The sequence below is a fragment of the Bombina bombina genome, chromosome 5, assembly GCF_027579735.1.
Source record: "Bombina bombina isolate aBomBom1 chromosome 5, aBomBom1.pri, whole genome shotgun sequence".
Taxonomy (NCBI): domain Eukaryota; kingdom Metazoa; phylum Chordata; class Amphibia; order Anura; family Bombinatoridae; genus Bombina; species Bombina bombina.
Window position 1 is genome coordinate 852,617,075 of NC_069503.1, and position 22,104 is coordinate 852,639,178.

Here is a 22,104-nt window from a genome sequence, read left to right on the forward strand (position 1 = left end):
TGATAATATACAAGTAGTGGAGTTATTCATGAAGTTATGTGCTTTGCATTTAATAATAATAATGGTTTACTTTAGGTTTACCAAGCACAATACTTAAAGGGACACTAAACCCAATTATTTTCTTTCATGATTCTATCTGAATCATGAAATAAAAATATTTGGGTTCAGTGTCCCTTTAACTCATCACTTGTTATATGAGCTCAATCCATTAAAAGTATAGGGCGCTAAAAGGTTTCAGCCATGTTAAGATGCTCTGGTTAAAATTTGTATCCATCACCTTGTAATGCCACATTGTGCATTTTTCTTAGCGTGAGACAGAGTGTAAGATAATTTACACTACACTATCTATTGTGTGCCACTTGAAATCTCCTCCTTAGTTTTGATATGAGTTTTATGTCATTGATGATCATGTATGTGACATTTGTGCACGTAATGCTGTGTGTGATGTAGGACACCATGACTTATCATCAATTATATCACTAATGACATATCATAAAAATATCCCATGGATGAGGTTAAAGTGATTTGTAAAGTTTAATGAATAAGTGCCTGGTAACTAAAAATAATCTTAAAAACTGGGGCAATTTTATATATTAAACTTTAGAAAGACGTTTTTAAAAAAAATAAAACAAAATACTTACCTTTGTGTTATGGTAGACATAACTCCGATCCTCCGCCTGCAGCTCTTGATTTCTTTAGACTATCGATGACTAATCCGGCTTCCTCCAATCTTGTGTGCCCCCTTTGGTGTTCAGCTCGTAAGGGACGCAATGATTGGAGGAAGCCGGATTCGTCATTTAGATGCTAAAGAAAACAGGAGCTGCGGACGGAAGATTGGAGTTATGTTTACCATAACACAAAGGGAAGTATTTTAAAAAATAAGCGTCTTTGTAAAGTTTAATGAAAGTGCCCCTGTTTTTAAGATTATTTTTAGATACCGGGCTTTAGATACCGGGCACTTACTTTACAATCACTTTAATTCAGAATTTCTGGACCCTTGAACGTTTTGAATGAGAATTTTTGGCAACAACTTTCCATGCCAGAAAATATTGCTGTCAGGGGAAAGGTTACTAGTCCTATCCATGGTATGCCAAACTTTGTCACTCAAACACAAAAAGTCAGGGTTTGCAGTGTTTCTTAAAAAGATAGAAAGGTTAAAAAATAAAATGTGCATTTCACTTTGAAACAGAAGCATTTCTGCAATATATGTATATATATAGCTTAGCAAAAATGCTTCTAGTAAACGTTAGGACTGTTTTTCTGCGGCATATGCACATATGCTCCAAGGGCCTGTGCACCAGTTTGCAAATACACCTTCTCAAAGAGTCAGCAGTGACTTGTATGTGATAAATTACATCTTCATAGAAGCAATACAGAGCACTGCCAGCTCTGAGCACGGCCCTCACAGGATGTGTGTATGCCGTTGTAAAACAGTAAGAACTTTTACTAGTTGCATTTATGCTAATGGAAGTATATTGCAAAAAAACTTATATTTCAAAGTGAAGTGCACGCATGCACAATTCAATTTTGACCTTTGTATCCCTTTTAATAGAAGTTCAAAGTGTTCTATCCCGGGACCTAGCACATTTATCAACTGGTAAAAGAATAAATCTGTCTCCTGTATTTATAAATATTGTTTATTAAATTGTTACATTAGAGTAACTTGTTAAAATATAATACCTTGCCTAGAATAAAATGCTCTTATTGTAAATGACAAGGTTTTTAAAAGCAAAGTCTCAGCTATTTCATGGTCTTCTTTTTATATTTATTCTGTTGTGCCTAAATTGGATGACAACCCTAGGAGGGTTCTGTATATTGCATGGGGCTTTCATTAATACTTAATTAGAATGTAAATATGCTTTTAACTACTAAAAATCCTGTAATAGCTTCAACAGTTTCCTTTATTATCCGCAGGTACAGTCCTCATAAGAAGCGGTAATGGACAACTTATGCTTGTGTCTCAGCAAGCCCTGGCCAGAGCACAGGCACAAGTGCAGAACAATTCAATTGCAAGGCTTCCAGCATCTACAAGTATAACAACTGTGCAGTGTGCTAAGCAGGTACAAATGATATTCTGTGTTTTTTAGTAACAACATAGAAATATATAGCTACATAAATAGTTAATTATAGCTCTCACTCTAAAGTTTTTATTTTCTTATTCTGAAGTTTCATAGATGTTCGTTTTACTTATAAGTTTTTTTTTTTTCCATTTTTACAATATCTGATATAAAAGCTACATAACCTTTTTAAGCAAGGGAAAGCTCTATTATTACCATATGCTCAAAATAAAGAGCATCTAGAATTTTATTTAAAAATAGAAACAGAAAATTAGATGAGTGAAATGAATAAAAGAAAAACCTTTCACATTGAGGGAAACACATTTGTTAAAATACCATAAGTCATATTATGCTAGTAGCTTTTATGCAGTACACTTTTATTTTCAAAAATACTTCTAGAAGTTATCCCACATGCTGATAACTTTTGTTCCCATGCACAAGTATGCAAGAGTACCAAGATAACAGGACTTCCGGAGGAGGAGCTAAGCACAAGTCACATAACTCTTCTCTCTGAAACACCTGCACTTGTTCCTTAGGTGGAAGATTTGTGCTGCTCTGCGGCAGGAGAATACCACCTACTAGTGGAAGTTGGTGCAAGATACCGGTGCCTCTGCCATAGACAGTGGCGGTTGAGGAGGCGCTAAGTGGCAAAATACTCTGAGTGTGGTCTATCAACGTTAGGAATCAATCTAGCTAAGTATTGGAAAATCCTTCCTCCCACCGGTGCTGCAAGAGGGAGGCTGATGGTCTGTGTTCTCAGTGACTTGACTAGAGGCGATTTGCTGTATATAGTGACACCTACCTTCTGGAAGAAAGCCAAGAAAGGTCGATTATTTTTTTTTCCTGATGAGCTGGACCTTGGATCTCTGATACAGAGTGATCGGATTGCTGTCGGTTCAGTTTTGGGTCTCCCCTCTTGGAGCAGTGGTCTGTCACTCTACAACCAGAGAGGTTTAATAGCAAGTATTGCATTAAGAGGTTTTCACTATCTGAGTAATACTTGCGTGTGCTGTGCTTTGAAATCTGCTAAGCATATATATCTTCTTCAGAAACTGCTGCTTTTAAAAATCTGTTTGTACTACATTCATATCTAACCTAAAAGGGCTTCAACAAATCCTGCTTAATACTTCTAAGAATACTAAATCTACTTGGCTGATTTAACATCTATTCCTGCTTAGAAACTTATTGCCTATGCTGGCTCTGTGAATTAACCTATCTTCTAACTCACTGAAGATTTGCTACAGCAGGTATTAAAATTTCCATTGTTTAGCACTCTGACTTTAAGCACAAACTGGTTCTTATAAATTTGACCAAAATGCAAAGTGCTTACATATCTCTTTGCTAATTGCCTGAGCAGACGGTGTTAATAGTTACTGTGGAAGACACATGCAACTTTCCTACACCTCAGGCTCTTAAAAACACCTTTCACTGTGATTTGTCTACATTAAGACACTTAGAAACTGGTGATTTCAATCTGTGGTTGTCTCATAAAAAATCAAAATAATAAGACTGTAACAAATATTGCTAAATATTTCTATGAAAACTAATCTACATGGCTGACTGTTTAAACGTTGCCAAAAGGTCTACTGCTTCTATTGGTGCTGTGATTGAATTTGTTTTTTAGATGTATTAAAAATGCAGTATTTCTAGCATCAAAAGCCATCACTAATTCTGGTTTATATAATAGCTGGCGAATTTAAGACTAACACATCTTAAATTACATATGTTGAATTTATGGTTAAGGAATCAATTTGCCCACTAATCTGCTAAAGATTTACTACAGTCTGGGTTAAATTCTTTATTGAGCAGTAGTTTGGTTGTGGCAATAGTTAACGCCTACTAGCAGTGGCGTATTTATGTTTTGTTCTGCCCTAGGCACTCAAAATTCTGCTGCCCCCATCAAAGGTTTTTGGCCTTTTCTTTCATGTAATTAACAAGAGTCCATGAGCTAGTGACGTATGGGATATACATTCCTACCAGGAGGGGCAAAGTTTCCCAAACCTTAAAATGCCTATAAATACACCCCTCACCACACCCACAAATCAGTTTTACAAACTTTGCCTCCAAGGGAGGTGGTGAAGTAAGTTTGTGCTAGATTCTACGTTGATATGCGCTCCGCAGCAAGTTGGAGCCCGGTTTTCCTCTCAGCGTGCAGTGAATGTCAGAGGGATGTGAGGAGAGTATTGCCTATTGAATGCAGTGATCTCCTTCTACGGGGTCTATTTCATAAGGTTCTCTGTTATCGGTCGTAGAGATTCATCTCTTACCTCCCTTTTCAGATCGACGATATACTCTTATATTTACCATTTCCTCTACTGATTCTCGTTTCAGTACTGGTTTGGCTTTCTACAAACATGTAGATGAGTGTCCTGGGGTAAGTAAGTCTTATTTTCTGTGACACTCTAAGCTATGGTTGGGCACTTTATTTATAAAGTTCTAAATATATGTATTCAAACATTTATTTGCCTTGACTCAGAATGTTCAACTTTCCTTATTTCCAGACAGTCAGTTTCATATTTGGGATTATGCTTTAAATTATCATATTTTTTCTTACCTCAAAAATTTGACTTTTTTTCCTTGTGGGCTGTTAGGCTCGCGGGGGCTGAAAATGCTTCATTTTATTGCGTCATTCTTGGCGCAGACTTTTTTGGCGCAAAAATTCTTTTCCGTTTCCGGCGTCATACGTGTCGCCGGAAGTTGCGTCATTTTTGACGTTATTTTGCGCCAAAAATTTCGGCGTTCCGGATGTGGCGTCATTTTTGGCGCCAAAAGCATTTAGGCGCCAAATAATGTGGGCGTCTTATTTGGCGCCAAAAAATATGGGCGTCGCTTTTGTCTCCACATTATTTCAGTCTCATTTTTCATTTGCTTCTGGTTGCTAGAAGCTTGATGTTTGGCATTTTTTTCCCATTCCTGAAACTGTCTTATAAGGAATTTGATCTATTTTGCTTTATATGTTGTTTTTTCTCTTACATATTGCAAGATGTCTCACGTTGCATCTGAGCCAGAAGATACTACAGGAAAACCACTGCCTGCTGGATCTACCAAAGCTAAGTGTATCTGCTGTAAACTTTTGGTTGCTATTCCTCCAGCTGTTGTTTGTATTGATTGTCATGACAAACTTGTTAAAGCAGATAATATTTCCTTTAGTGATGTACCATTGCCTGTTGCAGTTCCCTCAACATCTAAGGTGCAGAATGTTCCTGATAACATAAGAGATTTTGTTTCTGAATCCATAAAGAAGACTTTGTCTGTTATTTCTCCTTCTAGTAAACGTAAAAAGTCTTTTAAATCTTCTCTCTCTACAGATGAATTTTTAAATGAACACCATCATTCTGATTCTTTGGACTCTTCTGGTTCAGAGGATTCTGTCTCAGAGATTGATGCTGATAAATCTTCATATTTATTTAAGATGGAATTTATTCGCTCCTTACTTAAAGAAGTACTAATTGCTTTAGAAATAGAGGATTCTAGTCCTCTTGATACTAATTCTATACGTTTGGATAAGGTTTTTAAAGCTCCTGCGGTTATTCCAGAAGTCTTTCCTGTTCCTAATGCTATTTCTGCAGTAATTGCTAAGGAATGGGATAAATTGGGTAATTCATTTACTCCTTCTAAACGTTTTAAGCAATTATATCCTGTTCCGCCTGACAGGTTAGAATTTTGGGACAAAATCCCTAAAGTTGATGGGGCTATTTCTACCCTTGCTAAACGTACTACCATTCCTACGTCAGATGGTACCTCGTTTAAGGATCCTTTAGATAGAAAAATTGAATCTTTTCTAAGAAAAGCTTATCTATGTTCAGGTAATCTTCTTAGACCTGCTATATCATTGGCTGATGTTGCTGCAGCTTCAACTTTTTGGTTGGAAACTCTAGCGCAACAAGTAACAAATCGTGATTCTCATGATATTATTATTCTTCTCCAGCATGCTAATAATTTCATCTGTGATGCCATTTTTGATATTATTAGAGTTGATGTTAGATTTATGTCTCTGGCTATCTTAGCCAGAAGAGCTTTATGGCTTAAGACTTGGAATGCTGATATGGCTTCTAAATCAACTCTACTTTCCATTTCTTTCCAGGGAAACAAATTATTTGGTTCTCAGTTGGATTCTATTATTTCAACTGTTACTGGTGGGAAAGGAACTTTTTTACCACAGGATAAAAAGTCTAAAGGTAAAAACAGGGCTAACAATCGTTTTCGTTCCTTTCGTTTCAACAAAGAACAAAAGCCTGATCCTTCGTCCTCAGGAGCAGTTTCAGTTTGGAAACCATCTCCAGTCTGGAATAAATCCAAGCCTGCTAGAAAGGCAAAGCCTGCTTCTAAGTTCACATGAAGGTACGGCCCTCATTCCAGTTCAGCTGGTAGGGGGCAGGTTACGTTTTTTCAAAGAAATTTGGATCAATTCTGTTCACAATCTTTGGATTCAGAACATTGTTTCAGAAGGGTACAGAATTGGTTTCAAGATGAGACCTCCTGCAAAGAGATTTTTTCTTTCCCATGTCCCAGTAAATCCAGTGAAAGCTCAAGCATTTCTGAATTGTGTTTCAGATCTAGAGTTGGCTGGAGTAATTATGCCAGTTCCAGTTCCGGAACAGGGGATGGGGTTTTATTCAAATCTCTTCATTGTACCAAAGAAGGAGAATTCCTTCAGACCAGTTCTGGATCTAAAATTATTGAATCGTTATGTAAGGATACCAACGTTCAAGATGGTAACTGTAAGGACTATATTGCCTTTTGTTCAGCAAGGGAATTATATGTCCACAATAGATTTACAGGATGCATATCTGCATATTCCAATTCATCCAGATCATTATCAGTTCCTGAGATTCTCTTTTCTAGACAAGCATTACCAATTTGTGGCTCTACCGTTTGGCCTTGCTACAGCTCCAAGAATTTTCACAAAGATTCTCGGTGCCCTTCTGTCTGTAATCAGAGAACAGGGTATTGTGGTATTTCCTTATTTGGACGATATCTTGGTACTTGGTCCGTCTTTACATTTAGCAGAGTCTCATACGAATCGACTTGTGTTGTTTCTTCAAGATCATGGTTGGAGGATCAATTTACCAAAAAGTTCTTTGATTCCTCAAACAAGGGTAACCTTTCTGGGTTTCCAGATAGATTCAGTGTCCATGACTTTGTCTTTAACAGACAAGAGACGTCTAAAATTGATTACAGCCTGTCGAAACCTTCAGTCTCAATCATTCCCTTCGGTAGCCTTATGCATGGAAATTCTAGGTCTTATGACTGCTGCATCGGACGCGATCCCCTTTGCTCGTTTTCTCATGCGACCTCTTCAGCTCTGTATGCTGAACCAATGGTGCAGGGATTACACGAAGATATATCAATTAATATCTTTAAAACCGATTGTTCGGCACTCTCTAACGTGGTGGACAGATCACCATCGTTTAATTCAGGGGGCTTCTTTTGTTCTTCCGACCTGGACTGTAATTTCAACAGATGCAAGTCTCACAGGTTGGGGAGCTGTGTGGGGATCTCTGACGGCACAAGGAGTTTGGGAATCTCAGGAGGTGAGATTACCGATCAATATCTTGGAACTCCGTGCAGTTTTCAGAGCTCTTCAGTTTTGGCCTCTTCTGAAGAGAGAATCGTTCATTTGTTTTCAGACAGACAATGTCACAACTGTGGCATACATCAATCATCAAGGAGGGACTCACAGTCCTCTGGCTATGAAAGAAGTATCTCGAATTTTGGTTTGGGCGGAATCCAGCTCCTGTCTAATCTCTGCGGTTCATATCCCAGGTGTAGACAATTGGGAAGCGGATTATCTCAGTCGCCAAACGTTGCATCCGGGCGAATGGTCTCTTCACCCAGAGGTATTTCTTCAGATTGTTCAATTGTGGGGGCTCCCAGAGATAGATCTGATGGCCTCTCATCTAAACAAGAAACTTCCCAGGTATCTGTCCAGATCCCGGGATCCTCAGGCGGAGGCAGTGGATGCATTATCACTTCCTTGGAAGTATCATCCTGCCTATATCTTTCCGCCTCTAGTTCTTCTTCCAAGAGTAATCTCCAAGATTCTGAGGGAATGCTCGTTTGTTCTGCTAATAGCTCCGGCATGGCCTCACAGGTTTTGGTATACGGATCTTGTCCGGATGGCATCTTGCCAGCCATGGACTCTTCCGTTAAGACCAGACCTTCTGTCACAAGGTCCTTTTTTCCATCCGGATCTGAAATCCTTAAATTTAAAGGTATGGAGATTGAACGCTTGATTCTTGGTCATAGAGGTTTCTCTGACTCCGTGATTAATACTATGTTACAGGCTCGTAAATCTGTATCTCGAGAGATATATTATAGAGTCTGGAAGACTTATATTTCTTGGTGTCTTTCTCATCATTTTTCTTGGCATTCTTTTAGAATACCGAGAATTTTACAGTTTCTTCAGGATGGTTTAGATAAGGGTTTGTCCGCAAGTTCTTTGAAAGGACAAATCTCCGCTCTTTCTGTTCTTTTTCACAGAAAGATTGCTATTCTTCCTGATATTCATTGTTTTGTACAAGCTTTGGTTCGTATAAAACCTGTCATTAAGTCAATTTCTCCTCCTTGGAGTTTGAATTTGGTTCTGGGAGCTCTTCAAGCTCCTCCGTTTGAACCTATGCATTCATTGGACATTAAATTACTTTCTTGGAAAGTTTTGTTCCTTTTGGCCATCTCTTCTGCTAGAAGAGTTTCTGAATTATCTGCTCTTTCTTGTGAGTCTCCTTTTCTGATTTTTCATCAGGATAAGGCGGTGTTGCGAACTTCTTTTGAATTTTTACCTAAAGTTGTGAATTCCAACAACATTAGTAGAGAAATTGTGGTTCCTTCATTATGTCCTAATCCTAAGAATTCTAAGGAGAAATCATTGCATTCTTTGGATGTTGTTAGAGCTTTGAAATATTATGTTGAAGCTACGAAATCTTTCCGTAAGACTTCTAGTCTATTTGTTATCTTTTCCGGTTCTAGGAAAGGCCAGAAAGCTTCTGCCATTTCTTTGGCATCTTGGTTGAAATCTTTAATTCATCTTGCCTATGTTGAGTCGGGTAAAATTCCGCCTCAAAGAATTACAGCTCATTCTACTAGGTTAGTATCTACTTCCTGGGCTTTTAGGAATGAAGCTTCGGTTGACCAGATCTGCAAAGCAGCAACTTGGTCCTCTTTGCATACTTTTACTAAATTCTACCATTTTGATGTATTTTCTTCTTCTGAAGCAGTTTTTGGTAGAAAAGTTCTTCAGGCAGCGGTTTCAGTTTGAATCTTCTGCTTATGTTTTTTGTTAAACTTTATTTTGGGTGTGGATTATTTTCAGCAGGAATTGGCTGTCTTTATTTTATCCCTCCCTCTCTAGTGACTCTTGTGTGGAAAGATCCACATCTTGGGTAGTCATTATCCCATACGTCACTAGCTCATGGACTCTTGTTAATTACATGAAAGAAAACATAATTTATGTAAGAACTTACCTGATAAATTCATTTCTTTCATATTAACAAGAGTCCATGAGGCCCACCCTTTTTTGTGGTGGTTATGATTTTTTTGTATAAAGCACAATTATTCCAATTCCTTATTTTATATGCTTCGCACTTTTTTTCTTATCACCCCACTTCTTGGCTATTAGTTAAACTGATTTGTGGGTGTGGTGAGGGGTGTATTTATAGGCATTTTAAGGTTTGGGAAACTTTGCCCCTCCTGGTAGGAATGTATATCCCATACGTCACTAGCTCATGGACTCTTGTTAATATGAAAGAAATGAATTTATCAGGTAAGTTCTTACACAAATTATGTTTTTTTCCACTTAATATTTTTTTGGGTTATTGTGTTATAATGGTTTTGTTTTGTTTGTTTTTTAATAACAATTAAAAAGAAAATGGGCTAGCAAAACACTTGCATACAGGTGGGTTGAATTGCATGCATCTCATACAAGGGAAAGGAAAGCAGGAAGAGAGAAGAGAAAAGTGGTGAGGGAAAGAAAGGAGTGAAAGAAGGGAGCAAGGGAGGGAGTTTAGAGAAAGAATGGAGTGAGTCGAGGGAGTTGAGGAAGGGACGGAGAAAGCGAAAGAAGGGAGAGAGGAAGGGAGGGAAAGAAGAATACACTTTGAAACAATCACTGCCCTTTATATGCAACAACATACATTAATTACCATTATTCATGTAATTAAACTTTTTAACTGTCTGTTTACTATTTACTCAGTGGTTTCATGAATGCAGACAATTCTAGCTATTAGTAGCTAACATACATTAGCACTGAGAGTTTATGATTAGACATCAGAAGCTGATCTAAGCAGTGCACATACGCATCCAGTCTGTTAGTAACTAAGGCCTGCCATAAGCACTGTGCTCGCAGACCCACCACAGCTGACAAGGGGCGGCAGCATATCGGCACAAGGTCTTCTCCTCCAGCCTCACCTTGGAAGCATATTCCCGGTCAAGTTTCTCACCAAGAACGCTTCCACTGCAAAAATGCCGGCAGCTCTAAATGAATCAACGGTTTAAAGGAGCACTGCCTGTAAAGAGCGAGCTTAATCAACCCATGTGCCTTGTCTTCTCTGTAAAAGCCTGCACTTTATAGCTCACTGTACTGTGTGCTGGTTTTTAGAGAGAGGATAGGACAGATATGCTGCCCCTCCCAAATCTGCTGCCCTAGGCACCGGCCTTGTTGGCCTAGGCCATAATACGCCCCTGCCTACTAGTATTGATAAATCTGATAAAAAATGTAAGGGATTGCATATTTTATAGCATATTTCTCTTGTAAGGTGTATCCAGTCCACGGAACATCCATTACTTGTGGGATATTCTCCTTCCCAACAGGAAGTTGCAAGAGGATCACCCACAGCAGAGCTGCTATATAGCTCCTCCCCTAACTGCCATATCCAGTCATTCTCTTGCAAACTCTCAACATAGCTGGAGGTAGTAAGAGGAAAGTGGTGTAATATAGTTAGTTTTTTCTTCAATCAAAAGTTTATTGTTTTTAAATGGTACCGGAGTTGTACTATTTTATCTCAGGCAGCATTTAGAAGAAGAGTCTGCCTGCGTTTTTCTATGATCTTAGCAGAAGTAACTAAGATCCACTGCTGTTCTCACATATGTCTGTGGAGTGAGGTAACTTCAGAGGGAGAATGGCTTGCAGGTTATCCTGCAATAAGGTATGTGCAGTTAAAGTTTTTCTAGGGATGGAATTTGCTAGAAAAAGCTGCTGATACCGGATTAATGTAAGTTAAGCCTAAATACAGTGATTTAATAGCGACTAGTATCAGGCTTGCTATCAGAGGTATATACTCTGATTAATGTGCAATATAAAACGTTTGCTGGCATGTTTAATCGTTTTTATATATGCTTTGGTGATAAAACTTATTAGGGCCTAGTTTTCTTCTGTTAAGTGTGATCAGTCCACGGGTCATCATTACTTCTGGGATATTACTCCTCCCCAACAGGAAGTGCAAGAGGATTCACCCAGCAGAGCTGCATATAGCTCCTCCCCTCTACGTCACTCCCAGTCATTCTCTTGCACCCAACGACTAGATAGGATGTGTGAGAGGACTATGGTGATTATACTTAGTTTTATATCTTCAATCAAAAGTTTGTTATTTTAAAATAGCACCGGAGTGTGTTATTATCTCTCTGGCAGAGTTTGAAGAAGAATCTACCAGAGTTTTTGTTATGATTTTAGCCGGAGTAGTTAAGATCATATTGCTGTTTCTCGGCCATCTGAGGAGAGGTAAACTTCAGATCAGGGGACAGCGGGCAGATGAATCTGCATAGAGGTATGTAGCAGTTTTTATTTTCTGACAATGGAATTGATGAGAAAATCCTGCCATACCGATATAATGTCATGTATGTATACTTTACACTTCAGTATTCTGGGGAATGGTACTTCACTAGAATTACACTGTAAGAAATACATAAAGCTGTTTAATAACTAGAGATTATGTTTAACGTTTTTGCTGGAATGTAAAATCGTTTTCATTTGCTGAGGTACTGAGTGAATAAATGTTTGGGCACTATTTTTCCACTTGGCAGTTGCTTAATCTGTTTTCTGACAGTTTCTGTTCTCCCTCACTGCTGTGTGTGAGGGGGAGGGGCCGTTTTTTGGCGCTTTTACTACGCATCAAATATTTCAGTCAGCAACTCATTGTATTCCCTGCATGATCCGGTTCATCTCTACAGAGCTCAGGGGTCTTCAAAACTTATTTTGAGGGAGGTAATTTCTCTCAGCAGAGCTATGAGAATTATAGTTTGACTGAGATAAAAAACGTTTATTCTGTAATTTGTTTCCTGCTTTCAGAATTTGTTATCTTTGCTAATGGGATTAAACCTTTGCTAAAGTTGTGTTATTTACAAGGATTGAGGCTATAACTGTTTCAATTTATTAATTTTCAACTGTCATAGATCTTCTGTGCTTCTTAAAGGCACAGTACGTTTTAATATTATTCTAATTGAATTGTATTTCCAAGTTACAAGTTTATTTGCTAGTGTGTTAAACATGTCTGATTCAGAGGATGATACCTGTGTCATTTGTTGCAATGCCAAAGTGGAGCCCAATAGAAATTTATGTACTAACTGTATTGATGCTACTTTAAATAAAAGTCAATCTGTACAAATTGAACAAATTTCACCAAACAACGAGGGGAGAGTTATGCCGACTAACTCGCCTCACGTGTCAGTACCTACGTCTCCCGCTCAGAGGGAGGTGCGTGATATTGTAGCGCCGAGTACATCTGGGCGGCCATTACAAATCACATTACAGGATATGGCTACTGTTATGACTGAGGTTTTGGCTAAATTACCAGAGCTAAGAGGTAAGCGTGATCACTCTGGGGTGAGAACAGAGTGCGCTGATAATATTAGGGCCATGTCAGACACTGCGTCACAGGTGGCAGAACATGAGGACGGAGAGCTTCATTCTGTGGGTGACGGTTCTGATCCAAACAGACTGGATTCAGATATTTCAAATTTTAAATTTAAACTGGAAAACCTCCGTGTATTACTAGAGGAGGTGTTAGCGGCTCTGAATGATTGTAACACAGTTGCAATACCAGAGAAAATGTGTAGGTTGGATAAATATTTTGCGGTACCGACGAGTACTGAGGTTTTTCCTATACCTAAGAGACTTACTGAAATTGTTACTAAGGAGTGGGATAGACCCGGTGTGCCGTTCTCACCCCCTCCGATATTTAGAAAAATGTTTCCAATAGACGCCACCACAAGGGACTTATGGCAAACGGTCCCTAAGGTGGAGGGAGCAGTTTCTACCTTAGCTAAGCGTACCACTATCCCGGTGGAGGATAGCTGTGCTTTTTCAGATCCAATGGATAAAAAATTAGAGGGTTACCTTAAGAAAATGTTTGTTCAACAAGGTTTTATATTGCAACCCCTTGCATGCATTGCGCCGATCACGGCTGCAGCGGCATTCTGGATTGAGTCTCTGGAAGAGAACATTGGTTCAGCTACTCTGGACGACATTACGGACAGGCTTAGAGTCCTTAAACTAGCTAATTCATTCATTTCGGAGGCCGTAGTACATCTTACTAAACTTACGGCGAAGAATTCAGGATTCGCCATTCAGGCACGCAGGGCGCTGTGGCTAAAATCCTGGTCAGCTGATGTTACTTCTAAGTCTAAATTGCTTAATATACCTTTCTAAGGGCAGACCTTATTCGGGCCCGGGTTGAAAGAGATTATCGCTGACATTACAGGAGGTAAAGGCCATGCCCTGCCTCAGGACAAAGCCAAGACTAGACAGTCTAATTTTCGTTCCTTTCGTAATTTCAAAGCAGGAGCAGCATCAACTTCCTCTGCACCAAAACAGGAAGGAGCTGTTACTCGCTACAGACAAGGCTGGAAACCTAACCAGTCCTGGAACAAGGGCAAGCAGACTAGGAAACCTGCTGCTGCCCCTAAAACAGCATGAATTGAGGGCCCCCGATCCGGGATCGGATCTAGTGGGGGGCAGACTTTCTCTCTTCGCCCAGGCTTGGGCAAGAGATGTTCAGGATCCCTGGGCGCTTGAGATAATATCAAGTAAGCGACCTTACTTGGCGGGATCAGACTGATATACTTCAGGAAAGTTTTCTTCTGTGAAAAGCACACTGGTCTAAAAGAGGCTGCTTCCGGGTGGTAAATCGCCATAGAACAAGCCACTGAGCTGTTGTTCGTTCCTGGTAGAGCGCTTCTCTCTTTGTATGCAAATTATTATGACCCTGGGGAAGTCTCCCTATGGGTGATGGGGGAAACCAGACGTGGACTCCTTGCCCAGTGTGCTTAGAGGAATGTGGCTGCACCTCACTGACGAGGCCCATAGGAGGCCGAAACGATCGTCTGGGGTTGTCATGTTCCTTGTTCAGAGGAGAATTGCCTGGTATTTCGGGGCTGGACTGACCTTACTTGGCGGGATCAGACTGATATACTTCAGGAAAGTTTTCTTCTGTGAAAAGCACACTGGTCTAAAAGAGGCTGCTTCCGGGTGGTAAATCGCCATAGAACAAGCCACTGAGCTGTTGTTCGTTCCTGGTAGAGCGCTTCTCTCTTTGTATGCAAATTATTATGACCCTGGGGAAGTCTCCCTATGGGTGATGGGGGAAACCAGACGTGGACTCCTTGCCCAGTGTGCTTAGAGGAATGTGGCTGCACCTCACTGACGAGGCCCATAGGAGGCCGAAACGATCGTCTGGGGTTGTCATGTTCCTTGTTCAGAGGAGAATTGCCTGGTATTTCGGGGCTGGACTGACCTTACTTGGCGGGATCAGACTGATATACTTCAGGAAAGTTTTCTTCTGTGAAAAGCACACTGGTCTAAAAGAGGCTGCTTCCGGGTGGTAAATCGCCATAGAACAAGCCACTGAGCTGTTGTTCGTTCCTGGTAGAGCGCTTCTCTCTTTGTATGCAAATTATTATGACCCTGGGGAAGTCTCCCTATGGGTGATGGGGGAAACCAGACGTGGACTCCTTGCCCAGTGTGCTTAGAGGAATGTGGCTGCACCTCACTGACGAGGCCCATAGGAGGCCGAAACGATCGTCTGGGGTTGTCATGTTCCTTGTTCAGAGGAGAATTGCCTGGTATTTCGGGGCTGGACTGACCTTACTTGGCGGGATCAGACTGATATACTTCAGGAAAGTTTTCTTCTGTGAAAAGCACACTGGTCTAAAAGAGGCTGCTTCCGGGTGGTAAATCGCCATAGAACAAGCCACTGAGCTGTTGTTCGTTCCTGGTAGAGCGCTTCTCTCTTTGTATGCAAATTATTATGACCCTGGGGAAGTCTCCCTATGGGTGATGGGGGAAACCAGACGTGGACTCCTTGCCCAGTGTGCTTAGAGGAATGTGGCTGCACCTCACTGACGAGGCCCATAGGAGGCCGAAACGATCGTCTGGGGTTGTCATGTTCCTTGTTCAGAGGAGAATTGCCTGGTATTTCGGGGCTGGACTGACCTTACTTGGCGGGATCAGACTGATATACTTCAGGAAAGTTTTCTTCTGTGAAAAGCACACTGGTCTAAAAGAGGCTGCTTCCGGGTGGTAAATCGCCATAGAACAAGCCACTGAGCTGTTGTTCGTTCCTGGTAGAGCGCTTCTCTCTTTGTATGCAAATTATTATGACCCTGGGGAAGTCTCCCTATGGGTGATGGGGGAAACCAGACGTGGACTCCTTGCCCAGTGTGCTTAGAGGAATGTGGCTGCACCTCACTGACGAGGCCCATAGGAGGCCGAAACGATCGTCTGGGGTTGTCATGTTCCTTGTTCAGAGGAGAATTGCCTGGTATTTCGGGGCTGGACTGACCTTACTTGGCGGGATCAGACTGATATACTTCAGGAAAGTTTTCTTCTGTGAAAAGCACACTGGTCTAAAAGAGGCTGCTTCCGGGTGGTAAATCGCCATAGAACAAGCCACTGAGCTGTTGTTCGTTCCTGGTAGAGCGCTTCTCTCTTTGTATGCAAATTATTATGACCCTGGGGAAGTCTCCCTATGGGTGATGGGGGAAACCAGACGTGGACTCCTTGCCCAGTGTGCTTAGAGGAATGTGGCTGCACCTCACTGACGAGGCCCATAGGAGGCCGAAACGATCGTCTGGGGTTGTCATGTTCCTTGTTCAGAGGAGAATTGCCTGGTATTTCGGGGCTGGACTGACCTTACTTGGCGGGATCAGACTGATATACTTCAGGAAAGTTTTCTTCTGTGAAAAGCACACTGGTCTAAAAGAGGCTGCTTCCGGGTGGTAAATCGCCATAGAACAAGCCACTGAGCTGTTGTTCGTTCCTGGTAGAGCGCTTCTCTCTTTGTATGCAAATTATTATGACCCTGGGGAAGTCTCCCTATGGGTGATGGGGGAAACCAGACGTGGACTCCTTGCCCAGTGTGCTTAGAGGAATGTGGCTGCACCTCACTGACGAGGCCCATAGGAGGCCGAAACGATCGTCTGGGGTTGTCATGTTCCTTGTTCAGAGGAGAATTGCCTGGTATTTCGGGGCTGGACTGACCTTACTTGGCGGGATCAGACTGATATACTTCAGGAAAGTTTTCTTCTGTGAAAAGCACACTGGTCTAAAAGAGGCTGCTTCCGGGTGGTAAATCGCCATAGAACAAGCCACTGAGCTGTTGTTCGTTCCTGGTAGAGCGCTTCTCTCTTTGTATGCAAATTATTATGACCCTGGGGAAGTCTCCCTATGGGTGATGGGGGAAACCAGACGTGGACTCCTTGCCCAGTGTGCTTAGAGGAATGTGGCTGCACCTCACTGACGAGGCCCATAGGAGGCCGAAACGATCGTCTGGGGTTGTCATGTTCCTTGTTCAGAGGAGAATTGCCTGGTATTTCGGGGCTGGACTGACCTTACTTGGCGGGATCAGACTGATATACTTCAGGAAAGTTTTCTTCTGTGAAAAGCACACTGGTCTAAAAGAGGCTGCTTCCGGGTGGTAAATCGCCATAGAACAAGCCACTGAGCTGTTGTTCGTTCCTGGTAGAGCGCTTCTCTCTTTGTATGCAAATTATTATGACCCTGGGGAAGTCTCCCTATGGGTGATGGGGGAAACCAGACGTGGACTCCTTGCCCAGTGTGCTTAGAGGAATGTGGCTGCACCTCACTGACGAGGCCCATAGGAGGCCGAAACGATCGTCTGGGGTTGTCATGTTCCTTGTTCAGAGGAGAATTGCCTGGTATTTCGGGGCTGGACTGACCTTACTTGGCGGGATCAGACTGATATACTTCAGGAAAGTTTTCTTCTGTGAAAAGCACACTGGTCTAAAAGAGGCTGCTTCCGGGTGGTAAATCGCCATAGAACAAGCCACTGAGCTGTTGTTCGTTCCTGGTAGAGCGCTTCTCTCTTTGTATGCAAATTATTATGACCCTGGGGAAGTCTCCCTATGGGTGATGGGGGAAACCAGACGTGGACTCCTTGCCCAGTGTGCTTAGAGGAATGTGGCTGCACCTCACTGACGAGGCCCATAGGAGGCCGAAACGATCGTCTGGGGTTGTCATGTTCCTTGTTCAGAGGAGAATTGCCTGGTATTTCGGGGCTGGACTGACCTTACTTGGCGGGATCAGACTGATATACTTCAGGAAAGTTTTCTTCTGTGAAAAGCACACTGGTCTAAAAGAGGCTGCTTCCGGGTGGTAAATCGCCATAGAACAAGCCACTGAGCTGTTGTTCGTTCCTGGTAGAGCGCTTCTCTCTTTGTATGCAAATTATTATGACCCTGGGGAAGTCTCCCTATGGGTGATGGGGGAAACCAGACGTGGACTCCTTGCCCAGTGTGCTTAGAGGAATGTGGCTGCACCTCACTGACGAGGCCCATAGGAGGCCGAAACGATCGTCTGGGGTTGTCATGTTCCTTGTTCAGAGGAGAATTGCCTGGTATTTCGGGGCTGGACTGACCTTACTTGGCGGGATCAGACTGATATACTTCAGGAAAGTTTTCTTCTGTGAAAAGCACACTGGTCTAAAAGAGGCTGCTTCCGGGTGGTAAATCGCCATAGAACAAGCCACTGAGCTGTTGTTCGTTCCTGGTAGAGCGCTTCTCTCTTTGTATGCAAATTATTATGACCCTGGGGAAGTCTCCCTATGGGTGATGGGGGAAACCAGACGTGGACTCCTTGCCCAGTGTGCTTAGAGGAATGTGGCTGCACCTCACTGACGAGGCCCATAGGAGGCCGAAACGATCGTCTGGGGTTGTCATGTTCCTTGTTCAGAGGAGAATTGCCTGGTATTTCGGGGCTGGACTGACCTTACTTGGCGGGATCAGACTGATATACTTCAGGAAAGTTTTCTTCTGTGAAAAGCACACTGGTCTAAAAGAGGCTGCTTCCGGGTGGTAAATCGCCATAGAACAAGCCACTGAGCTGTTGTTCGTTCCTGGTAGAGCGCTTCTCTCTTTGTATGCAAATTATTATGACCCTGGGGAAGTCTCCCTATGGGTGATGGGGGAAACCAGACGTGGACTCCTTGCCCAGTGTGCTTAGAGGAATGTGGCTGCACCTCACTGACGAGGCCCATAGGAGGCCGAAACGATCGTCTGGGGTTGTCATGTTCCTTGTTCAGAGGAGAATTGCCTGGTATTTCGGGGCTGGACTGACCTTACTTGGCGGGATCAGACTGATATACTTCAGGAAAGTTTTCTTCTGTGAAAAGCACACTGGTCTAAAAGAGGCTGCTTCCGGGTGGTAAATCGCCATAGAACAAGCCACTGAGCTGTTGTTCGTTCCTGGTAGAGCGCTTCTCTCTTTGTATGCAAATTATTATGACCCTGGGGAAGTCTCCCTATGGGTGATGGGGGAAACCAGACGTGGACTCCTTGCCCAGTGTGCTTAGAGGAATGTGGCTGCACCTCACTGACGAGGCCCATAGGAGGCCGAAACGATCGTCTGGGGTTGTCATGTTCCTTATTCAGAGGAGAATTGCCTGGTATTTCGGGGCTGGACTGACCTTACTTGGCGGGATCAGACTGATATACTTCAGGAAAGTTTTCTTCTGTGAAAAGCACACTGGTCTAAAAGAGGCTGCTTCCGGGTGGTAAATCGCCATAGAACAAGCCACTGAGCTGTTGTTCGTTCCTGGTAGAGCGCTTCTCTCTTTGTATGCAAATTATTATGACCCTGGGGAAGTCTCCCTATGGGTGATGGGGGAAACCAGACGTGGACTCCTTGCCCAGTGTGCTTAGAGGAATGTGGCTGCACCTCACTGACGAGGCCCATAGGAGGCCGAAACGATCGTCTGGGGTTGTCATGTTCCTTGTTCAGAGGAGAATTGCCTGGTATTTCGGGGCTGGACTGACCTTACTTGGCGGGATCAGACTGATATACTTCAGGAAAGTTTTCTTCTGTGAAAAGCACACTGGTCTAAAAGAGGCTGCTTCCGGGTGGTAAATCGCCATAGAACAAGCCACTGAGCTGTTGTTCGTTCCTGGTAGAGCGCTTCTCTCTTTGTATGCAAATTATTATGACCCTGGGGAAGTCTCCCTATGGGTGATGGGGGAAACCAGACGTGGACTCCTTGCCCAGTGTGCTTAGAGGAATGTGGCTGCACCTCACTGACGAGGCCCATAGGAGGCCGAAACGATCGTCTGGGGTTGTCATGTTCCTTGTTCAGAGGAGAATTGCCTGGTATTTCGGGGCTGGACTGACCTTACTTGGCGGGATCAGACTGATATACTTCAGGAAAGTTTTCTTCTGTGAAAAGCACACTGGTCTAAAAGAGGCTGCTTCCGGGTGGTAAATCGCCATAGAACAAGCCACTGAGCTGTTGTTCGTTCCTGGTAGAGCGCTTCTCTCTTTGTATGCAAATTATTATGACCCTGGGGAAGTCTCCCTATGGGTGATGGGGGAAACCAGACGTGGACTCCTTGCCCAGTGTGCTTAGAGGAATGTGGCTGCACCTCACTGACGAGGCCCATAGGAGGCCGAAACGATCGTCTGGGGTTGTCATGTTCCTTGTTCAGAGGAGAATTGCCTGGTATTTCGGGGCTGGACTGACCTTACTTGGCGGGATCAGACTGATATACTTCAGGAAAGTTTTCTTCTGTGAAAAGCACACTGGTCTAAAAGAGGCTGCTTCCGGGTGGTAAATCGCCATAGAACAAGCCACTGAGCTGTTGTTCGTTCCTGGTAGAGCGCTTCTCTCTTTGTATGCAAATTATTATGACCCTGGGGAAGTCTCCCTATGGGTGATGGGGGAAACCAGACGTGGACTCCTTGCCCAGTGTGCTTAGAGGAATGTGGCTGCACCTCACTGACGAGGCCCATAGGAGGCCGAAACGATCGTCTGGGGTTGTCATGTTCCTTGTTCAGAGGAGAATTGCCTGGTATTTCGGGGCTGGACTGACCTTACTTGGCGGGATCAGACTGATATACTTCAGGAAAGTTTTCTTCTGTGAAAAGCACACTGGTCTAAAAGAGGCTGCTTCCGGGTGGTAAATCGCCATAGAACAAGCCACTGAGCTGTTGTTCGTTCCTGGTAGAGCGCTTCTCTCTTTGTATGCAAATTATTATGACCCTGGGGAAGTCTCCCTATGGGTGATGGGGGAAACCAGACGTGGACTCCTTGCCCAGTGTGCTTAGAGGAATGTGGCTGCACCTCACTGACGAGGCCCATAGGAGGCCGAAACGATCGTCTGGGGTTGTCATGTTCCTTGTTCAGAGGAGAATTGCCTGGCATTTCGGGGCTGGACTGACCTTACTTGGCGGGATCAGACTGATATACTTCAGGAAAGTTTTCTTCTGTGAAAAGCACACTGGTCTAAAAGAGGCTGCTTCCGGGTGGTAAATCGCCATAGAACAAGCCACTGAGCTGTTGTTCGTTCCTGGTAGAGCGCTTCTCTCTTTGTATGCAAATTATTATGACCCTGGGGAAGTCTCCCTATGGGTGATGGGGGAAACCAGACGTGGACTCCTTGCCCAGTGTGCTTAGAGGAATGTGGCTGCACCTCACTGACGAGGCCCATAGGAGGCCGAAACGATCGTCTGGGGTTGTCATGTTCCTTGTTCAGAGGAGAATTGCCTGGTATTTCGGGGCTGGACTGACCTTACTTGGCGGGATCAGACTGATATACTTCAGGAAAGTTTTCTTCTGTGAAAAGCACACTGGTCTAAAAGAGGCTGCTTCCGGGTGGTAAATCGCCATAGAACAAGCCACTGAGCTGTTGTTCGTTCCTGGTAGAGCGCTTCTCTCTTTGTATGCAAATTATTATGACCCTGGGGAAGTCTCCCTATGGGTGATGGGGGAAACCAGACGTGGACTCCTTGCCCAGTGTGCTTAGAGGAATGTGGCTGCACCTCACTGACGAGGCCCATAGGAGGCCGAAACGATCGTCTGGGGTTGTCATGTTCCTTGTTCAGAGGAGAATTGCCTGGTATTTCGGGGCTGGACTGACCTTACTTGGCGGGATCAGACTGATATACTTCAGGAAAGTTTTCTTCTGTGAAAAGCACACTGGTCTAAAAGAGGCTGCTTCCGGGTGGTAAATCGCCATAGAACAAGCCACTGAGCTGTTGTTCGTTCCTGGTAGAGCGCTTCTCTCTTTGTATGCAAAATATCTCAGGGATACCTTCTGGACTTCAAATACTCTCCTCCAAGAGAGAGATTTCATCTGTCAAGATTGTCAACAATCCAGACAAAGAAAGAGGCGTTTCTACGCTGCGTACAAGAGCTCTTGTTAATGGGAGTAATCCATCCAGTTCCACGATCGGAACAGGGACAGGGGTTTTACTCAAATCTGTTTGTGGTTCCCAAAAAAGAGGGAACTTTCAGACCAATCCTGGACTTAAAGATCCTAAACAAATTCCTAAGAGTTCCATCGTTCAAGATGGAGACTATTCGGACAATTTTACCTATGATCCAAGAGGGTCAGTACATGACCACTGTAGATTTAAAAGATGCTTACCTTCACATACCGATTCACAAAGATCATTATCGGTACCTAAGGTTTGCCTTCCTAGACAGGCATTACCAGTTTGTGGCTCTTCCATTCGGATTGGCTACAGCTCCAAGAATCTTCACAAAGGTTCTGGGTGCTCTTCTGGCGGTACTAAGACCGCGGGGAATCTCGGTAGCTCCATACCTAG

The 22,104-nt window shown here is 43.1% G+C and overlaps 1 protein-coding gene across 1 annotated transcript in view; it reads left to right on the plus strand.

The window, feature by feature from the left end:
- Positions 1-22,104, plus strand: part of TAF4B (TATA-box binding protein associated factor 4b) — a 920,546-nt gene that overhangs the window by 40,289 nt on the left and 858,153 nt on the right. Inside the window, exon 2 of the mRNA XM_053714992.1 lies at positions 1,915-2,060. Coding sequence (XP_053570967.1) covers positions 1,915-2,060 — 146 coding nt within the window. The remainder of the gene's footprint in view (positions 1-1,914; positions 2,061-22,104) is intronic.